Below are 21,500 nucleotides of genomic sequence, written 5' to 3' on the forward strand. Positions count from 1 at the left end.
ACGTGACATCCATGTTTGTACATGGATGTCACGTATTTGAGTAGTGTATGTGGATGAGTCTGCCTTGCATGGCCCTGCAGTTTTCAGAATTGTGGCTGAATCATAACTAGCATTGCTGTAGGCAAAAGGGAAGTTGTTAAAAACTTCTGTGACAAATTGCTGTGTACAGAGTCCTAAGCAGTGCAAATATGTTAACATGTTAACAGATGCTCTTACAAAACTAGAGCCATAATACAATAATGATTTAATAAACAGGATTCACTTCAGGTTATATGGAAAAAAGTTTAGCTCAGAGGAACAAAGCAATTCACAGGCTTAGATTAATACAAAATACTAAATACCATACTATACTCTTCAGTTTGCCTTTGTGGTGCTTTTGTTTTCTAGTTTAGCTACTCCATGACTCCACATTGCTCTTAAATTGGCCATTTAAGGCAGAGTGCCTGGAAGATAAGATTATACACCATGATGTAGATGCACATCAACTTGTGTATACTCCAGCTGGCCAAAACTAATAGGAGTCTCTAAATGCTGTTATCAGAACAAAATCCAATGTCTGTTCTTGCCAGCATCACAACAGGAGTTAGCTGGAGGAGGAAATCAAGTGCAGGAGATGCTCCATTGCCAAAACGGATGGCTGAACAGTCACATGGGTGAATCATAGTGAGATATGTCAGTGGAAGCCCTTGGGCAATATCCATCATGGTAGGACAGCTACAAAAAGACAAAAAAAAAAAAAAAAAAAATTAAAAAAAAGACTAAAACACTTTGACTTTCTTTCAGCAAATCTCTTTTTTCAGTACCCTGAAAATGGGCTCCTGTCAAAGTGAAGAGGGACGTCTCAATCAAACATGGGATATGCAACATTAGTGGCTTCACCCATCTACTTAAGTGATGGGCGAGCCACAGCGCATACATGAGCTTTGCCATACAGGTGAGACTGCAGAGTACATCTAGCATGAGGTCAGAGCTTTCATACTACAACATGTTGGACGGACATGAGTGTTCATTCACAACTTGTGCCATGTATACAAAAATAACGCAGCTTCTATGGAAAAGTGAACATGGTGCTCATTGAGACATGAAACCAACACATTGAGTGGCAGATTAATAGAAAGTAGTGGCTGTCTGAAAGGGGATAAAAAGAACTCCAGGATGTATGTTGCAGAGTTTCTGAAAGTTTGTATAAATAGCTTCATGCTAATTATACCCCATCAAGCAAAAGCAGTCTTATTCCCAGAAAACAGTAAGTGAAGTGATGTTGTCCTACATATTTCTTCCAGTATGACGCACCAAGGAAGAAGATGTAGTATGATTAAAAGCATCATCTCAGACACCGGCTGGCTTAAACTGTCTGCTTACTGGTGGAGACACAAAGGAAGGTTCTGAGGCTGGTAGAGCTTCCTTTATTTAAGAGTTGCTAACTTTAGACACATTGATCTTCTTGAGGCAAGGGCTCTTTCTGAAAAGGATGATGAAAGCAAAAACACTTCTATTTATCAAACTAAAACTATAGTTAATATTGTGTCTTGATTTAAAAATTAAAGGATGAAGTCTTGTTTTAAATTAATGTCTTGCTTGTCTTTTTTTGGATGGGAAAAACACTGACAATTGTCTAGATCTTTGTCATTTTGTGGCATGTCTGTTTTTATGAGCTTGAGTTTTGTGTATTCTTTTTCTGTTTTATTTTGAAAGAATTTCTTAACTGTACCTGGTGTTTATGCTTCGCTCTTTTTTTGTTTCCTTCACAGCTCTGTTTATGTAACACTGTGTACCTATTTTGATGTATGCTACCACCTTCTTTGCACCTTAAATTATGCTTTCCAGAAATTATTAAGAAACTTTTTTACTTCGCTATCTGCCAGTTTGCCTCCATGGTGTCCTGCAAGTAGATCTTTGCCATTAATCAGGACTCTGTCCTTAGAACCCCCCCCCCCAGAATAACTGAGTATTATGCAATGAGGTCAAATGTGCAGTGCAGCGATCTGGATGTGAACAATATGAAGCTCAATTTAGTCTGTCCACACACTCTGGGTTTCTAATGCACCTGATACATGTCCTCGAGAAAGGTTTTTCATTTCTCTGGGCGGAAGGTACGGTGCAATGGTGTGTCATGAAGCCTCATTACAGTTCATAGACATAGGATAGATATAAACATGCCAGTGTGACTGCATGGTTTCAGATTAGGATGGATTTTTTTTTGGTTTACTTAAAAGCGTTAGGAGGAACAGACTGACTAAGCTGAAAATGACATGACATGAGACATGAGTCAACTGATGGAAGTGGGTGGGTAAATAGGTCATGTTCTCTACCCAACACAGAGTATCCCAGTTTTCAGTTTCATACCCCATTCCTGTTAGTGAAGTTAGCACATAGAGAAATCAATGAAAGCATAATGAAAATGAATGTCAGTGGACTAGTGTTTGACAAATATAGGCGGGAGGAGCTGTGCTCAGCTGTTAGAGAACCCTACAAAGGTAGGAGAAGATGGACCAAATCATAACACTAGAGCAGCAATGATTCTCTATGTCTGTAGTGGGCATATATTAGAAAATATAATTAGACTTGGAAAATCATAATTAAGTTTTCAGTCAACATCTTTGTTTACATCACATACAGCTGAGCTCTGAGCTTCAGTCACTTTGCCTGTATTAGCTTCTTTAAAATGTCCGTGTTCAGCTGGGTGAAGGTGATTTAAGAATCCGACTGGGTTTTTTGTTTCAAATCTTTTTTAGTGGTCCCCACAAGGTTTTCTTTCACGAACTTTGCATGAACTCACTCACAGTGAGGAGCTTCCACAATAACAGCATGTTAGTGTACGACTGTGAGTTATTTCCTTGTGCCACTGTGCACATGTTGCACATGCATTAAACGGACTGGCTCATAATCGGTCACCATTGGAGGCCAAGCATGCTGGAAATCAGCTGATTCCAATCCCTGGCCAGTCAATTGGTGCATCTCTAATTTTAAAGTTTCCTTATGTGACGTCTAAGTGCAGATAAAACTCTCTGAGACACTGATACTTGATAGTAAAGAGTCAGCTGCTGAGCAGTATTGCATCAGGTCTATAAACATTGCAAATATAGATATAAAACCAGCTACAAATGTAAATGTTTCAAGGTTTCTACATCCCACTGCATCCATATGATTCCGTAAATCAGAAAACTAACTATTCACAAAAGAAGTGCAGCATGTTATATTTATTTTTCTCTTTGATTTTGGCCATGAAACTGCTAAATATGATTGAAATGTGTGAAACATTTATATACTCTTCAATCCTAGGGTTTTAATGAACCCATCAAAAGGGATGAAGATAAACCAAAAGCAGCACAGTAGACTACTTGCCACAGAGTACATGACTGTGTATATATATGTGTTTTTCTGTTAATATGGATATATTTTGCTTGGGAACCATTGTAGAGAGGACATGTCTGCCCTACATGCACATATTATAAGAAGTCTCTTAGTACTGCTGGATCATATTTGTTGCATAGACCATGGGGAAAAGGCCACTGGAAAAACTCAGCATGACCTGCGATATGCACCATCATCCAGAGTCAGTGTGTGTGTTTGCAGCTGAGGAGATAACATCAGGAGATTATAACATATTAACCAATGCTTTGGCAGTCGGGAGCGCAGATTAGGGAAGGGAGGCTTTGTTGCACTGGCCTGATGTGGTGATGGTTTATGTGTGATCTTCACTACCGCTGATGGACTGCCTCACTGTCAATGTGATTGCTACCCATTACATCATTCTGTGGCCTGTGTCATCCTACTCACACATATCAACAGAGATGAGCCAAGAGTACACTCATATTACCTACTACTCATCATACACTGGAGAAGCACTCATGTTATTACAATGCACAAGCAGTGCCTCTCAGTTGATTTCACTGCAAATAGTACCCACCTTTGAACAAAAGAATTACCACACAGGATATTTATCAATGCACTACCAAAGTGCAGTACTGAAAGACAAATAGTTGCAGGTTTTGCTACTTCTTCTGTTCAGACATAGGGGAGAGAGAGAGAGAGAGAGAGAGAGAGTGGGGAGGTCATGTCCCACTTCCTGCATCAACAAAAAGTAACGTAAGCTATTATTAGTCCGAGAGCACTGAATCTTTATTAACCTCATTCACATACAATGAATGACTAAGCTTGCTGTAAATAGTGAACATAAGTGGATGGATACTAGTTGAACAACTGAAGGTAAAACGATATTAAGAACATTTACCTTTTTTTTCTTTTTTGTAGTCCTAACAGTTTAAGCTGTTTGAACTATATGTGGATGGGAGGGTTCAACTTGTGGGAATCGTGGCTTGCAAAACACTTGTAGAAACCCTGGGAGGTACTTGATATACTGTATTTGGTTTTGAAAAAAAAAAAAAAGAAAGGAAAAAAGTAACTGACAGGTCAGTGAAGCAACAACAGAATGCACTATGGCTTGGAGGAGGTGTTGGTAGGACATTTGGCAGAGAGGTCCACTGGGTTGCCTCAGCAAGACAATGCATGGTTGACTAGTCTGTCTTCACTGTCTGCATATATGTATTTGCATGTGCATCTGTATACTGCATTATCCGACCAGTATTTGACAGCTGAGGTTAAGCACAGCCAAAGAGATTCAACATCTCTATGCTGTTGTTTATTCAGTCCAATGCACTGACCTGTCCCTCTTGGTTCCTTGCATGCCTACTGGAAAATTAGATTTCAGGCTTCAATAATGACTTCACAGTGTACTGATGTAAGACATCTGACAGAGGGTGTGTGTTTTTATGTATAAGAGGAACGACGAGGGGAAAAAAGCAAGGCTGTATGACACAGGAGCACTAGACTCTTCAGGACGATGAAGGGTGGAAGCAGCATGCATTCCCTCAATTAAATACAGCTATAGATATATAAAGTCTAGGATACCAATATAAACAGCCAATATGACACAGAGCCATGATTAAATGTATGATTTTTCAGTTTTAGTCTTCTGTTTTGTTTTGTTTTTCTTAACTGTAGCTGGTTCTGCAAAGTTGTGGAGGAGATAGTCATGTTGAAACTGTGCTGCCTTGGTATTAAAATGTCAACTGTGGAATGATCTAAACACTTTCCAGACATAAACCCCGCTGAAAAGGAGGTAAACAAACAACCTGTCTCAAATTTGTGCAGCACCCAAAAAAACAACAAAAGAAATGGGGCTAGCATTAAACAATTAAGTTTCAATACATTTTAATCCCTTCTTGATAAAATGTTCTTAAATGTCAGCTTACCAACTTTTCTGCAACTTTTGACAATATCACTATACAGAGTACACCCCGCTGTATGTGGAGGACAGCAAAACTTTTCCAGTCCTTAATCTGGGTTTCATCTGGCTCAACGGAATTGCCAAGTCATCTTGGGGGCTGGCAGGCGACATGATGGGAACAATTGGGTGTCTGTATGAATCTTACCCAACAATAGCCTTGGATGGCAAGCTGGCATATTACTTGGTACCCCTGAGAGTAAACACTCAAGGGTTTTACATAACCCTGCCAGCTCCCAAGATGACCTTCCAGCTGTCTCTACTTGTCACAGCCAAACTTGCCTATTGTTCTTTCAGTCTCGGCTATTGCAGCGCTAAGACAGTTCTAGGAGGTCTAAGGAGCTTTTAATGTCTTAAATGGTCATTGTATTATTACAAAAATATTTTGACATCATCAATGTGAAACAACTCAATTTTTTTGATAAATCTAATTTAAATTTCAGCTCACTCAATACTTTGTAAATATTGATACTTGACCTTTTAGCCACCTATATTAATGCTTATTTTCTTAAGCATGTAGAAATAATGTTGTTAGTGTTGCTGCTGTGGTCGGCAGGCAGAGGACCTCAATGCAGGACTCGAAGGCGAGAGCTAATTTTATACTTCCAGCTTTATTAGCCAAAACGCAGAACGTAAACAGAGCTGGCCAGGAGCCAGCAGCACATAACTCAAAAGCCACTTAAACTTGGCTTGGCTACATATAAACATGGACTTGAGGCATAAACATGAACCTGGACATAAAGGCACACAGCAGCAAAAGCAAACAATGATGCAACAAGGAACAACGGGAAATGCAGACAATATGTACACAGAGAGACAATCAGGGAACAGGCAGCAGATGAGGAGCACAGCTGAACATATTACAGACACGAGACAAGTGGAAGCAAAACTAAACACAAAGCACACAGGACAAGGGACTGTCAAAATAAAACAGGAAGTCACCAACCAAGACACAAACGCAGACTTGACATAACACGAGAAGGCAGACACACTGAGGAAAACAGACATAAGACACTCTATGCCAGGGGTTTTCAAAGTATGAAAGGGTGAGCCCCCCTCCAAGGAGCACAATGCCTGCTGCGCCCCCCCCCCCAATAATCAACCCACACACAAACAAATGCCACTACAAAACACCTTCTAATTGCTTTTATTTTAGAACCATCTCATCTTTTAAAATGACACTTTATCTGAATGAAATTTAACGCATGAACATTTTAAAACATTTCCTCCCATTTTAATTATTTTATCAGGGCCTTTGTATGGCAAATACGCCCTTTTTTCATTTTTCTAATGATAAGAACAAACCCAAACTCATCACAAAATCCAAACTTTAAGTAGTCGTGGCCATACTTCCTCTTTTTTCTACTTACGCCAGAGCTCGTCTCCCCTGCCTTTTTCTTTACTAAAAATTTGTCCATTCTTTCTCTCACATCAGTAGACAGCAAGCAGATAGCTTCTTTTCCCGGTTTATTTTTTCCCTCGCACGTGCCTCCCCTAAAGTGCTCTGGCGCCCCCTAGGGGAGGCGCGCCTCACACTTTGAAAACCGCCGCTCTATGCAAAAAGGGAGAAACACTAAAGGAAGACACAGGGAGAACTAAACTCTAAAGCTACTGGGAACGTAAGGATACATGAAACAATAAAATGCAAAATGAACCAGTGATCATGAGAGCAAATAAACTAACCACAAATGTCTAGGAAACAAACTGAGACCTTGAACAATAACCGAACATCACAACCACAAAAACCCAAAACACTGGCCAAACAACTCAGGCCCACGACAAATGTTAAATAATGTGATTGAAAAGGACTCATTAAATTGGTCATCAGACATTGTAACCTGGGGTTAAAGTGGGCTGGAACAATCTGGAATGGCATTCTGGCACCTTCAGTTAATGAGCAGTTGAATTCAATAGGTAGGTTAATGCATGTTAAATTAGTTCATTTTTAACATGCTGCAGCCTGGCATTTCTTCCAGTGATGGCATGGAGATATTTGGCCAGTAATAAGAAAATAATGGCATCCCATGACCTGGTTAGACCCTTAACACATCCCCTTTTTCTTCTCATCCCTATAGTGCGTTCATGATACAAATGTTAATAAAGTTGGGATTGCAGTACTCAGCATCTAGCTAGTGCTACAAAAGAGGAGTGAGCATTTCTTTAAGTGGCGAGGCAGTTTCAAATACAACTTTACAAACCAATATCGCCAAACACTCAAACTCTTTCTGCGGTTTGTCACATACTGTCTGCTAGCTCTGTACATTAAAAGATGTAAGAAAGGCAGGACAGGAGAGGAAGTGAGAGATTATTTTCAGCAAGTGCAATTTTATAAACTGGAAATTTAAATCTTATATGTAGTGTCCCTATTTATTTTAGAGTTTTTGAATCAGATATTGAATCTATATGTTGTGTTGCTGAATTATGTTTTTGTGAAATGCCTTACAAAACAAACTGAAGTATATTAATTTTGTGTCCAGTTAATATGGTTTCAGCCCTTATACTGTCAGTGCAAGAAGTTTCAACTACAACTGTATATACAGTAGGAAAAAGGAGACATCAGGGAAGCACTGATGTCCTGCTTTTTGTCTTACAATTAAGTGGATACAGTTAATATAACTTTTGTTTTAGCTTCAAGAGTAAACACTAAGAACAAAAAGGAAGAAGGAAGAATGGGCAGTCTCTACCAGTGAAGGTCTGTGTTATGACTTGGGGAGGGGAACAAGCTGTTGAATAACTAGCAGTGGCATGCTGCAGTGTTGGCAGAGGACCAAATACAGTAGAGTGTGCAGCGTATTGATTTTGACTGGTATTGTGTGAGGTTCTGGTGTAGTGGTAGAAAAAAAAATGTAGGTTTAAATTTTGTCTCAGCAGATATCAATACCAACAAAGCTTTAGAAGTTGCAGTGCTTTTGAAGTAGTCTAGCTTATTTTCTTATATTTTTCTATTACTAAAAAAAAGAAGTAAAATAATTTAAGACATATTTTTTTAAAAATCAGCCCCTACACTGTTTGTTTTGGCATAGTAGGCCATACTCTAACACTCGATTTGCAAACTACCAACTGGGAGTTTATTAACATATTGCTAAGATAGTGTGATTTTGTAAATTGAAGAAGCAGAGGTCTGTTAATTCTTTAAAGTGTGAAGTGTATTAATATAAGCATTTTGGAGGAAAAGAATTAACTTGTGTTGTACATAGGCGCACTTTTTCAACACAGGGCAAATGTTGCAGATAAGGTCATGTTATGCTACTTAGAAACAGGATGCGGTGTTTTTAAACATTTGATATATTACATCTACTGAACATCTTTTCCTTCTCCCCAATAAGTGACACTAATTTGTGTATATCTGTAAACTCCATCCTGGCAGCTGTCAGAAGCCAATTTGCTCGCTTCTCATTAATGTGGTGCTGACTCAGCAGCGTGCCTCATTGCCCCAATTAAATAGCTTAATGCTTGTTTACTCTGGGGAAAATGTACACACTGCTTGTGTCACAGTTATTTTAATGTGACTGCTCTACTGATTGCTACTGTTTAGATTGGATTTAGAGCCAGACTGTACTTAAACATGAACTTTAGTGAATAAAACAAAGTCCATTAATGACATAAGCTGGGATTTTAGTGTCAAGCTGGGTGAGGAAGTCAGGCAGAGATGGGGACTATTGACATCATTAGACCTACTAATGTGGACCTGGGGGATAAACAGACATGAGAAGTTAATACAGACTATTACTGCTGTTTTGTAGAGGCATATTTTATAACCTGGCATGAAATAAATAACTAGTATTTCCCAGTAAATTAAGATTTAGCAATTGTTATTTATCAATGCTAGCCTTAATGCATACAATATCAAAATATATTGTTTAATTCAACAAATATGGACTGTTGAAATAAAGCATTTACTCACAAAAGCATTTTGCGCCTATCCATTCTTTCTTCTAGTCTCTGTTGGAATTCTCTGCAATTAACAGGGAGCAGCTTTGCTGATATGCTGCATATGCTAATGATGTAAAAATGTGTGATAAGGAAGACCAATTGCTGCATCCCCTATACTTATCACATGCTCTCTTAGATTTAGGGCTGGCCTCTTACAATTCTGATTAATTTAAGAGTTTTGTTCTTTTTTCAAATATGTGAGAGAAACAATCAATGTCATCCACAACCTGTCTCCGCCCAGCGCATGCACAGTGCAAATTTTAGGTAACTAGAATGACATGATGCATACATAAACTGTGCACTGAACTCTACATCCATTCATATCAAAGCAATTTACTGCATCTCTAAACAGAATGGTCCCAGTCGTTTGCTCTTTTATTTCACTCTGCGTGTATATTGCCATGAGGAGAGAAACTGAGGTGTGCTGGGGAGAGAGAAATGTTAATTAAATAGACAATGATGGAATGTAATAAGCCTGGCAACTTGACTTTGCTTCATTTCTCCATTGGTCTCCAGAGTAATTTCTTGTTAATGTTGCAATGAACACCCGCTCCTGCTGATTGGTTATGCTTTTAGTTTAAGTTTCAAGGTGCCAGAAATTAATGCTGAATCAACATTTCTGCCAAAATCAAAGAAACATCTGCATGAAAATATGTGCTGCTTTTATGGAAACTTAGAAAAAAAAAAGAAAATTTGGTTGATTTTTTTTTTTTTTGCTGTAACAATGCGTCTTGGCAATAAGTCTTATACCATTGGAAATCCTGTTTATTTCCTCATAAATAGTGCATTTGTGGGTTGAGCAGCAGGGTTGAGTATGTGGGTTGCCCTGACGAAAAACTTGCCATATCTTCGCTGCCAATGGCAGATAGCTTATTCTGCTATTGACTCTTGTTTGGAGTCTTTTATTGGATTGGATGATTGAAGTATGAAAAAACAAGACATGCTGCTATTTAACAAGTTATCCATGACATTTATATGGCTTTGAACCCCATGTGGAGAGTAAAAATAAAACCTGTGGTAATTTCTTTGTTATATAATGTACATTTGTATGTCTATAAGATTTACATGTCTCACACAATAATTTCCTGATGAAAGTGGCCACTTTTGCCTTTTTAGATAATTACAATAATTAAGTACAAATCAAGAAGACTTTTGGCTTCATCAGGTGATGACCTCCAGCTTGCACTAAGGCAGCTTGCAGAAGTATTATAACCTCAAAATCTAAGGCCATGGTTCTCAGCTAGAAAATCGTGGAGTGCCCACTATGGGTCAGAGACGAATTGCTGCCCCAAGTGGAGGAATTTAAGTATCTTGGGGTCTTGCTCACAAGCGAGGGGTGAGTAGAATGGCAAGTTGACAGAGGGATTGGTGTGACGTTAGCAGTGATGCAGACACAGTACCAGTCTGCTATGGTGAAGAGAGCTGAGCATGAAAGCAGTCGATTTTACCAGTCGAGCTACCCCAGCAAACATGGTTGAAACCCCAACATCATCTCCCTGTTCAAAGCTGATCATAATACACCAGCAGAAATGGACATCGATGTTGTTTCGACATAGACTAAAAGTTGTCAATCTCTCATAAAGTGAGAAATATACATCAGAGTATTGCAAAGACAGATTGAAATGTATTTATTTAAGAGATAGTAGAAAATAATTCTTAAGCACAAACTTCCTCTTACTAGAACATTTAACAGCAATGTCTAGGTGACATTGAAGTCATACCTCAAACCAACATCGTAGTATGGTCTGCAACATCAGTTCAACCTTCACTTTGAAACTATTTTTCAACCATGACTAGATTTTGAGAAAAGACCACCAGCTAATAATTAATTCAGCATTGAAACTTTGCTGGGACATTTTGAACCTCACCTAAAGTCATAAGCTCTGAGTAGTGACTGAAAGATTGAGATCATAGATGCAAGTGGCAAAAATGAGCTACCACCTAAAGGGCCCGTTATACTGGTCATTGTCTCCTTTGTAAATGGCCGCACAAAGCAAAAGTGACATAATATCCACTGGCACAAGGTGCACTTTGGTGTTGTTTAGGTCCGTCGTGCACTTCTCAATTTTTTAAAGCAGACTTACTTTCTGGTAAAAGTTCACAGTTTCTCTGCTTCTGGTTTTGACTTCTTCTCCTCCTATACCATTGCTGCTGTGGAAGTTTTATCTGAGTCACAAAACCTATCGTTCAGGAAAATACTGCAGCGAGTAGTCATGCCCTCAGCACTAGTAATAATGGTACGGAACTGTGGGAACGTCATTATTTGCATGCAACACAGGAGGGCATAATGGGCACATACAGGTGGCTGGGCTGATGCAGAGGTTTTGTCTTACTGGCAACACCTGTCATTCAGGAGAATACTATAATGACTCTGGTGTGCCCTCTGCACCATTATAATTCATGATAGGGCTGTGGTGATGTCTGTTGGCTGATGGCACAAGCAGAGCCCATTAAGCCCCATTAGAGGAGCTCAGCAGAGCTTAGAGTAGAGCCACTGCTTCTCCAATCTGAAAGTTAGAAAGTTAAGGTTGTTCGGGCATCTTACTAGGATGTATATTTCAGAGGTGAGGTGTTTTAGGCATGTCCTACAGGTAGAAGGCTTCCTCTTCAGTGGCTTTATTTACTTTCTTATTGTCATTTAACAAAAATGACCAAGAAGTTCAAGTTTGTATAGCAGGTGCACTTACTGTCCATCGGGACAAAACTAAATGCACATGGTAGAACTTTCATAAAATTCAAAATATAATTTATGCTCTTATATAGTGGTTAGGTAAACACAGCAGAACATACAGTGCTGATGTGACAATGATGCTTTTCTGTTAGGCTGCTCTCTCCAGGTACGAAATCACATTATCATATGCATGATTTATTCATGCATAGTCTATTTATGCATCAACTTAAAATTATTGCTTTCATGCGGAAAGATAGACCGCAAAGGACAGAAAGAAAATTAGACAAGCTGCTGCTGTGGAGTGAGTGCATCCAGTTGTTGTATGTTTGGTCGCTTCAACATTGCAGTAATGTGCAGGCCTCAGTGAGATACCTCAACAGAATGCTCTTTTATCAGCAGCAAAACTAACCCCGTGAAATGTAATTGCAACTTTGTGGTGATTCACCACCAGGCATAAGTGGGAAATAAATAGTGCTGCTACTTACTCCTCTGGCATTCCCTCTGGCTCAAGTTATCAAGCTATTTTGAAAAGAATAGAAATAAAAGGCCTAAAGTGATGGAAATCTGTGACCTTGTCAATTTTTCAAACAAAGGTGGTTACTCTTTGTGTCTAGTATGGCTGCCACTGGTACAGAATGACACCAGTGGCAGCCATACTTCCTGTGTCACTCTCTGTCCATTATAACATGCAACATAACTTATGCAATCTTCATGGATGCTTGAATATGAATGTGTGTGAGACCTAGGGTGTCTCTGTGTGTGAGAGACAGAAAAGGAGAACAAAAGACAGAGATGTATATGATAAGTTTGTGAAATGGGCATTTGTGCAACTCAAAAGTGACAGCAACAAGTTCTGTGCAACACAGTCATATTTCTACGTCAGTTTGCATTTTAAAAGTCCTGCAGTCTAAAGTCAGCCAATATGACACAAAATCCCTTTTGTGACTGAAATGGACAGGAAAGTCTACTTATCGGTTCTGATGAAGTGAAAATGTTTGTAATCACAACAACTCTTCCAATTCAACTTTTGAATCATCATATGACAAAACTGCATAATTCAACTGGAAATACTCCCATTCCTTATTAAGTATCTCACACACAAATACTACACAAATCATTTAAACACTATACTTCCCAGATTGCATTGGATAGTTATCTGTCTGTGTATATATTATATAGCCTGGAACTATAAACACAAAGTCTTACAGTACTTTAAATTATGGATGGATATTTACACAGATCTACTCCTCAGGCACCATCTTTTGTTTCTACTGTGGAGACACAGAACAGAGCTAAAGAGAAAAACAGAAGCAGAAAACAATGATTTGAGACTAAAGACAGAAAGACAGTGACACAGACTAAGCCAAGGAGAGTTTGGATAATACAAAGTCCAAACTCTTTAACAGCAGGTTGGGCACACAGGCCTGAGGATGTCAAGCATGTCTGTGGACATGTGAAGCCAATATGTTGGTCCCACTTCAGCCACTTCAGTGTAGTCAATCCATGCGTCACAAGAGCTGGATTGAGTTTGTCAAAGCTTCTCAGAACAAGTGTCACTTCAACAGCTCAAAAACAGCAGATCTACTCCAGTTTCTCAATGGCACAAATAAGCCGTGTTTTTACTACTTAGTGTAATAGCTGCTGTTTGCTGTCATTGATGTACTTTAACCATATAGGGAAAAATGTAACAGTCTGTGCTGCATTCCACTGTGATTTCCAAACTCTGTTAGACACAGAGCTACATATTCTACAATCCATAAAAATCATTAATAAGCAACACAAAGCAGTTGGAATGTTGTTGCCATGGTAACAGTGTGACACGGCTGACTTTCTTGCTCAGATTACTTAGAATGCACAAACTTGCAACAAATACCACTTTTTCAACAAATGTAATAGCTAATGTGTCGCCATCCATCACAAAAATCAAATATTTTTGTTTTTAATGTGCGTTTTGTTTTGTTTTTTTGCTTTTGTAAAGATTATAAGGTGACAATTGCACATTCTTAATTATCTATATGTGTGTGTCTGTGTGTGTGTGTCTATATAGCCTGTTCCACAGAATACACAGTTTCCAACCACATCATGCATCAGCATAAATGACGTCCTCATGAGCAGCTTACGTAAGAGTTGTAGTCTCCCCTCCTTCCTTTGTAAATTCAGTCACGTCCAACTGGAGCTGCAGACAAACTGAATAATACATCTGTAATTTTCCAGCCAGACCTCTGTTAGTATACCACTACTTAATCTCTCTCTCACCCTCAGTCTCTTTCCTCACAAGGTACATGTGCTTGAGCCCTTCAGTGGGGAAACAGAACGCTATCAACAGGTCAACTAACATGACAGGTACAGAAACTCTGTACCAAACATGACATTTAAATACAGCAGAATACAGATCAGCACACTGTAGAAAACAAAATGTGTGTGAGAGTTCATCTCTTACCCATCACGAAGTCTGCAAAGGAAAGGGATTTCTACAATCTTAACACTCTACAGATGGTTAATTGATAAATGAGGTAGTCAAAGAGCCTGAATGCCAGACAGAGCAAGACACAGTAACATGCTTGTAGCACAAAGGTTTTTTTGTTTTGTTTTTTAAATATCCTTATCCTAACAAAGCCTACTTACATATACTGTATGCAGGTATATTATTCTCATAGCTGCATACAGCAAGTATTGAAGCAGGAAAATGAAACATGGGAGAAAATGCAAAAGAAAATAATGTTAGGTAGGGAGAGCAGGAAGGAAGGAAGCAATAGCTAGGTAGGTTGCAGCAACCAAGACCATAGAGCCATAGGCTTGAAGCATAGGAAACATGAGGAAGAAGGAGAGGGAGGAGGGGTTTGCTGACTTGCAGTCTGTGGATGACTAGATCACTCTTTAGTCATGAATATGAAACATAATCTTCACAACCTTTTTTTTTTTTTTTTTTTTATTGGGCCAGTTGAAGTGGAAGCACATACTGAAATTGTCTAGTCATTGAACTCATTAGGGCAGCAGCTGCCTCCATCTATAACCCCTTTTCTTTTTGCACTTTGTTTTGGTCTGTGCATGCGCCTCAGGGTGGCAATGACCGAGTTAATGGTTTGGGGTAGGGAGGGGTGGGCAGGAGCTACAGATGCTATGCTCCTCAGCCCAACATAACGGGTATGCAGGCAGACACACACTCACACAAACACACACTGAACTGGACGAGGCCCAGGGAGAGACGCCGTCCTACAAGTTCTCTGCAAGCAAATATCCCCTAAGCACTGGGTCGTCTAATATGCCCAACACTCACACTTGCACACAAGCACGCGCTTGTGCACAAACACACATGCAGAAGCACACCAGATGCTCTCTAAAAATGGGACAGAAATGGAAAAGAACTTAGTTTGGAGGGACAGACAGCTATCAGTTCTGGCAGAATATTGGGGAGGTGGGGGGGGGGGGGGGGGGGGGGGGGCGCAAGATGAAAATGGGCAAAGGACGTGAGGAGCATCAGCAAATCAAAACAAGGAGGGTTGCAAACAAACCTTCGGGTTCTGTGCTCTCTTTGTGGACGACTTGCTTCAGTGGGCAGCAGAAGATTTCGTGACACTTAGCACGAAAGGGGGACCCTTTACTCCTTATATCCGCAGAGTGGATGGAATCCTGCCGTAACATAATGTACTCCTGGGTACCTGGGGCAGCGTCATCCTGGACTGCGGTGTGCCATAACAGAATGAACTGGGGTTAGAAAGCTCACCACATAAAAAATAAAAAACAAAAAAACAGCAACAGCAAAAACACAAGCAACTAAAAAAGCTTTAGCAACAGCATCAAATAACAGTACTAAACACATATTGACAGACAGAGCTGGAACAGAGAGGACAGGAGGATAAAAGAGTCAGAAAGAAATAGCTAGGCTCAGATAAAGAACACTAAAATAACAAAAATAACTGAAATAAGAGACAGACAAATAAACAACAATGGGGACTGTGTTAAATATATCCTTTGTCTCTGAAAAGGAAAAATGGTAAAATAACACAAAGAAAAGATAAGGGGAGCAAGAACAGTTCAATGTTCAAAATCAGTTTTATGGCAGGCTTTTAGCAGGCACTGAACCAGGAGCTGCTGCATTTAAATGAGGTGATTGTAGGGTTGGTAGAAGAATATAAAGCTGTGGGCAAGCCAAGGCAGGCAAGCGTGCAGTCTGCTACATTATATATCAAGCAAGCATCCCAGAATCTTATGGCCCCTTGCCGACAACATATCCACCCCATTTACTTTATGAGTAGGCAAGCAAAGGCAAGGGCATGCACAGGCCCCTACACTGGGTGGCCACTTTTGCTTTCATGAAATCATGCTTAGAGTAAGTGACATTAAGGAGAGTTTCTATAACTTCACACCACATATGAAGATCCCTGTGTTTCTGATTGTGTCTGGACTGGACCTATTGCATCCGTTCTCTTTCAGGCACGATCCATGGGCTTCAATCACTGACCTATTTTCACTGTGTTGATGGATTAGCTACAAGCGAATCAGCCCAAATAAATTGTGTCTTTTTATCCTAATGGATTTCAGTGTCATGCCTCTCTCTGACACACTTATTACTAAATGAAATTGACAAAAGAGAAGGCCATTAATCATCTGCCTCCACTGAACCACAATAATAAGTAATAACCCGTTCATCTATGACATGTGTGACCAACATAATTATCTTCCATTTTCAGTTCAGCAGAAAAATAGCATTATGAATAATGTTAAAATTTTACATGTAACTCATGACTCATTTTTCCTCACATTCAACTGATGACCTGATATTAAATCTTCTACTGTAGATAAGCTTCAGTCAGCTTCATCCAGAGGGCTGAAACATGAACGGATTACAGTAATGCTTCAGTTTGTACTTCCAGATGAATACCTAACTACTAAAACTCACATATTGCATACACACGTGCATAGACCCTTAACACACACTGATGTTGATGTGCTGTACTTTTACAGATCAAGGTACAGACACACACATGCACACACATCTTAAAACACATCTTGTAGTCTTGTTTTTACTACTTAAGTTAATACCTGACATTTATTGTCATTGATGTATTCTAAATTTATAGCAAGCAATATGTCTATCAGTATCTATCAGTAAGGCAGTCAGTGTCTGCTTTGAGTTTCCAAACCCAACCCAGGGAATGTTATTATTATTAACACTGTTTATAACTGGCACAGAGACACTTGAACATGAAAAACATCATTTTAATAGAGGAATTTGATTTGGTACTACTTACACCCAAACTTCAATTTCATAGTGAAAATTCAAGCCCCAAGGACCAATACTTTGAATTCAAGGCTTGCTGGACTATATAAACAATTCTTTAGCAGGACCAGAGTCCTGAACAATGACCACAAAGTGGAAAGTTAGTATGTCTACAAAAGAAAAAAAAAGTAGAAGTCTACAGGGCAGCTCTATCGCGGCACAGTAGGTGCCATCAGTGTGTTTGTGTTTCTTTAAGGCTCTTCTATACTAGTTCAACTCAGGACATATATATTTATGTATCATTTTCCATATAAACATGAAGCTCAGAGTGATTCAAATGGCAAGACAAACCACCAAAAATAAACATTAATACATAATAATTTTGAAAATAAATTAAAGTCAATCAAGAAAATATTCAAAAATAAATAAAAAGTGTTACATAAAAACAAGGAAACACAATTATTTTAGAAATCTGTCAAAAACTTGTTTAATTTTTTTTTTTCTGTTCAGGAATGCAAGTATAAATGCATTTACACTTTTTCTTTTTTCTTTTACACTTTTTCTGCTTTTTAATCACTTTTAAATCACAATTAAAAACCTGAGTTTCTAAAGCAATTTTAATTTTTTAAGTTGTTGGACCACAGGCTAGTTTCCCATTTCACTTTACTTCACTCCATTTCATTTATGGATCCAGCAATGAACAGTGTTCACTGTGATTTTTTGAAGTGTTCCTGGGAAGTGATTTCCACTATAGAAACTGAATACTTTATAATTGTAAATATATTATGGGTTGCAGATGGTGAAAACATCAGCTTCTATATTGAGAAATGTCATAAGGGAAGATATACTTTTCAGCTCAAAATTTGGGATGTTTTGGAAGTAAAACAGAGTTGAAACAGATGTTAGACAAAGTGTTCCACTGACTCTCCAGGAATATAATGCAGAGGGTGGTCCAGGAAGACCTCTGTGTCAGCTGATGGAGGAATCCAAAGAATGTGTTGATTCAAATTAATTCAAACAGCAATGACAGACAAAATTCCCTATGCAAGCATAATGTACACATTCAACAGCTGGCAGATGCATAGTGAGACCACAGAAACTCCTTCACTGTATCACATCCAGGATTACGGCACTTTCCCAGCTAGTGTAATCCCTCCCCTTTTACCACTCACATTATTCTTACATTGTTAAATTTGCCCTTGCAGACTTTCATAGACTACTTAACTTCTTCCCATCTTTAATACACAAGTTCTCCAGTTTTTTGTTACCCCATTCCAACTTTTTAAAAACCTGTTGCCTGCATCAAATTCAAAATACATATACACATACAGTTTCTGAGTTTCAGCATTTTATATGTTGCTTTTGTGCTATTTTCAGTTGCACAAAGGCTCAACTTTTTTTTTGGAAACAAGCCTTTAGAAAAAATTCAATGCCCAAATGCTGAGGTTTGATTACAGGTCTTTGACTCCATTCTTTGTTCCTGATGCACAGAGTTTGATTACTGAATTTGAATGAAAGACATTCAGCTATCCGTAATTTCTTTAAACTGCATATTACAAAGTAGGAAATCCAAACTACCCTTTTAAAACCAGTGATGTCCTAACTGTTCCCCTGTTCCCTGTTCACCTTGTATTCTTTACAAGCAAAATAAACAAAGATTTTTTTTTTTTTGTAGCATCATCAAAATTTTTCCAAAGCTGGATAATAAAACACTCACAGGTTATTTGGCAAAGGTCAAGCTTTAAACCACTTACTACTTATTACTTGATTCATATAATTTGTACTATCTCATCTGTTCCTATGTATCTTCCTGAGGTCATAGCTGACATAGAAAATGTGAACAGGTTTAAAAGATAGGGGGAAAAGGCTCTCAACAAATGTCTAATTACAGCCAGCATTTATTAATGAGCCAGCTAACTGTTGGCTCATTAGAGGTAATAAAAAGGAGTGACAGCGGGGCTAAGAGGACGACCACAGAGGAGGGGGTGGGCACTATGTTTTACAGCTTTCATCCTCTCCCTGGCCTTGATGAAGAACACATATTTGGGAATGAAGGAAGCATGATGGATGATACAGCAGGGTCTCATTCCCTATCAGGAAAGCCACTCACAGACAGAGTGAAATGTCAGTCAGGTATGTGATATTCTGTGATCTATAGACACCAGTGCTGCCACACTGGACCTTCAGCAAACTGCAATAGATATTCCTGCCCCTCTGAAAGGAATAAATCTAATAGTAAGGAGAAATGGCTACAAATAAGGTGCAGGGGCGTGTAGGATATATCTTACGTTTGTTAGTTGCTCATCCATTTAACACCTCTTAGGAATAGGTCATGTTCACACTAAGGTAGATGTGCTGTCTTTGCAGTATATTTACAGTATGTAGAATAAGTGAGCTATAATGACTATGCTGCACTCGTGTTCATATGTAGATGTGTCTATGAGACAAAGGAGGAGACTTAATATGAACCCATGCTCAAAATGTCATCTGCCATGTGGGGTTCAAGGACAATCAACTGATGCACTGTCAGGTCTAGAGAGATGGATCAGACTTCCATACGTGCAATGGCAATTTGACCAGTTACTCAAGTCATAGTTTATATCTATCAAGAAGGTGAAGCCCATCCATCATGGCTTTACAAATAGCATACTCACTAAATTAGAATCAAAATTAAGCACAGAAACTGGTCTGTAGCCTGAGGTTTGCGTTTCAAAAATAGCCTGGCCTCAATGTAGTTTTACAAGAAGCAGAATCTAGCACATTGTCTTCTGGGATGCCTTTGGTTCAGTGTGGCTCAATCTCAAGAAAGAATAGTTTTATTTTGGTTGTAAGTCACCTTGCAGGCAGTAGAGAAAGTAGTTCGAGTTGAACTGGAGGTTTTCTTTGAAACGCGGAATGAGCTTGCATTTTTATTCCTGCTCTATCAACCATCTTAACTTATTCTCACAGTCACTCTTTCTTTCTCTTTCCCTTTTTGTGTTATTTTTCTTTTGCATTTTGGTACAACCAAGTGCTTTATAGTGTGACATGATAGTCTGGGGTAAATAACATAAGATCAACTGATAGATAACTAGAGTGCTGAGAATTTAAATTAATATACCCTAGTCAATGTTTCAGTATTGTTTAGTATTTATTATGTTTAGTTGCTGTTGTATTTTATAGTTGTATTACACTATAAAATAGTGGCTTTAAAATGTAGAGAAATATCAAATATTATGTATGTTTTCAAATAATTTTTCATGCTCCAATAGTATTACAGTATATTAAAACTTATGTGAGAATCCAATTCCATTAGTATAAAGAAGGCATGACCCATAAAGGAGCACAGAGCAATTACTCAAATGCAACACGATATGGCCATAGCTCCAGTCGTGCTCCCTCAGCTAAAGCTATGAATCTGCCTCACAGGGGAGACATCCATCACAGTCTATTTAGTTATCTAGAAATGAAATAGGTGTGGAAATATTGTCTTCTCTCACCCAGTGAGCTTCAAGACAATGTGAAACATAGGCAACATTGGTCCACTGAACTAAGACACAACAGAACAGAACAAGGAGTTTCTAACTTCATCGTGAGAGAGAGAAAATATGGAAAATATGACTGTTTTTTGAAGGCTCAATGATGGACACATATAAAGCATTCATCTGGAGAAATACTAATCTAGAATCAGAGTGGCCTTGCAAGAGAGCCAATATTGCTACTTTCTTATAGCTTCCTTAGCCTCAGGGTAAGTAGCCCACGTTCACTCACATGCAAGTCTCCTGGATCAATTAAATGTTTTATACCATCTGTTGCTTTATGACCATATTTGAGTGGTGGTGGGTGGGTCAGGGATGAAAATATTATAATCTGGAATGTAACACTTTAAACACCAATGGACTATCTCTCCATAAAAAAAAAATCAAGTTATTCTGTGTTTTCAGAGAGGAAGGCTAGAGAGGAAGGGTTTTCCTCAGTCATGAATTGTAAGGGGGTCAAAACACTACAAGGTTGCACATAGTCCACTTAGCACAATGGTCACTTAACATCTTCAAAAAGATGATATGATCTGTACAAGAACAGAGCACATTGTGTAATATTAATGGTTTCTAACTTTTCAATATGTGACCTGGCAAAATGTTTTAGTATCTATTCAACTTATCTCACAGAGTAGACCTACCATCTAAACGTTTAGCTTCTGATGTACTTTTGCCGACTTTAAGAGGTTAATAAAAAAAATAAAAAAAACTTTTTTAACATGCTGTAAGAACATGCAGAACATTTTCTCATCTTCCAGAATTGCATCAATGGTCTTAGAGCACTTGTTGTGACCCCGTTGAGGTATCTCAGCAGGTTAGGACTTACTGTGGTAGAGCAGTATTAAAATTTCTAAGACTTTTCTGCTTTCA

At 38.7% G+C, this 21,500-nt stretch overlaps 1 protein-coding gene across 2 annotated transcripts in view; it reads right to left on the reverse strand.

The window, feature by feature from the left end:
- Window positions 1-21,500, reverse strand: part of fgf13a (fibroblast growth factor 13a) — a 100,874-nt gene that overhangs the window by 40,014 nt on the left and 39,360 nt on the right. For both annotated transcript variants that reach the window (XM_030739573.1, XM_030739572.1), the window contains exon 3: window positions 15,404-15,571. In XM_030739573.1, coding sequence (XP_030595433.1) covers window positions 15,404-15,571 — 168 coding nt within the window. The remainder of the gene's footprint in view (window positions 1-15,403; window positions 15,572-21,500) is intronic.

The sequence above is a fragment of the Archocentrus centrarchus genome, chromosome 10 (genome assembly GCF_007364275.1).
Source record: "Archocentrus centrarchus isolate MPI-CPG fArcCen1 chromosome 10, fArcCen1, whole genome shotgun sequence".
Taxonomy (NCBI): domain Eukaryota; kingdom Metazoa; phylum Chordata; class Actinopteri; order Cichliformes; family Cichlidae; genus Archocentrus; species Archocentrus centrarchus.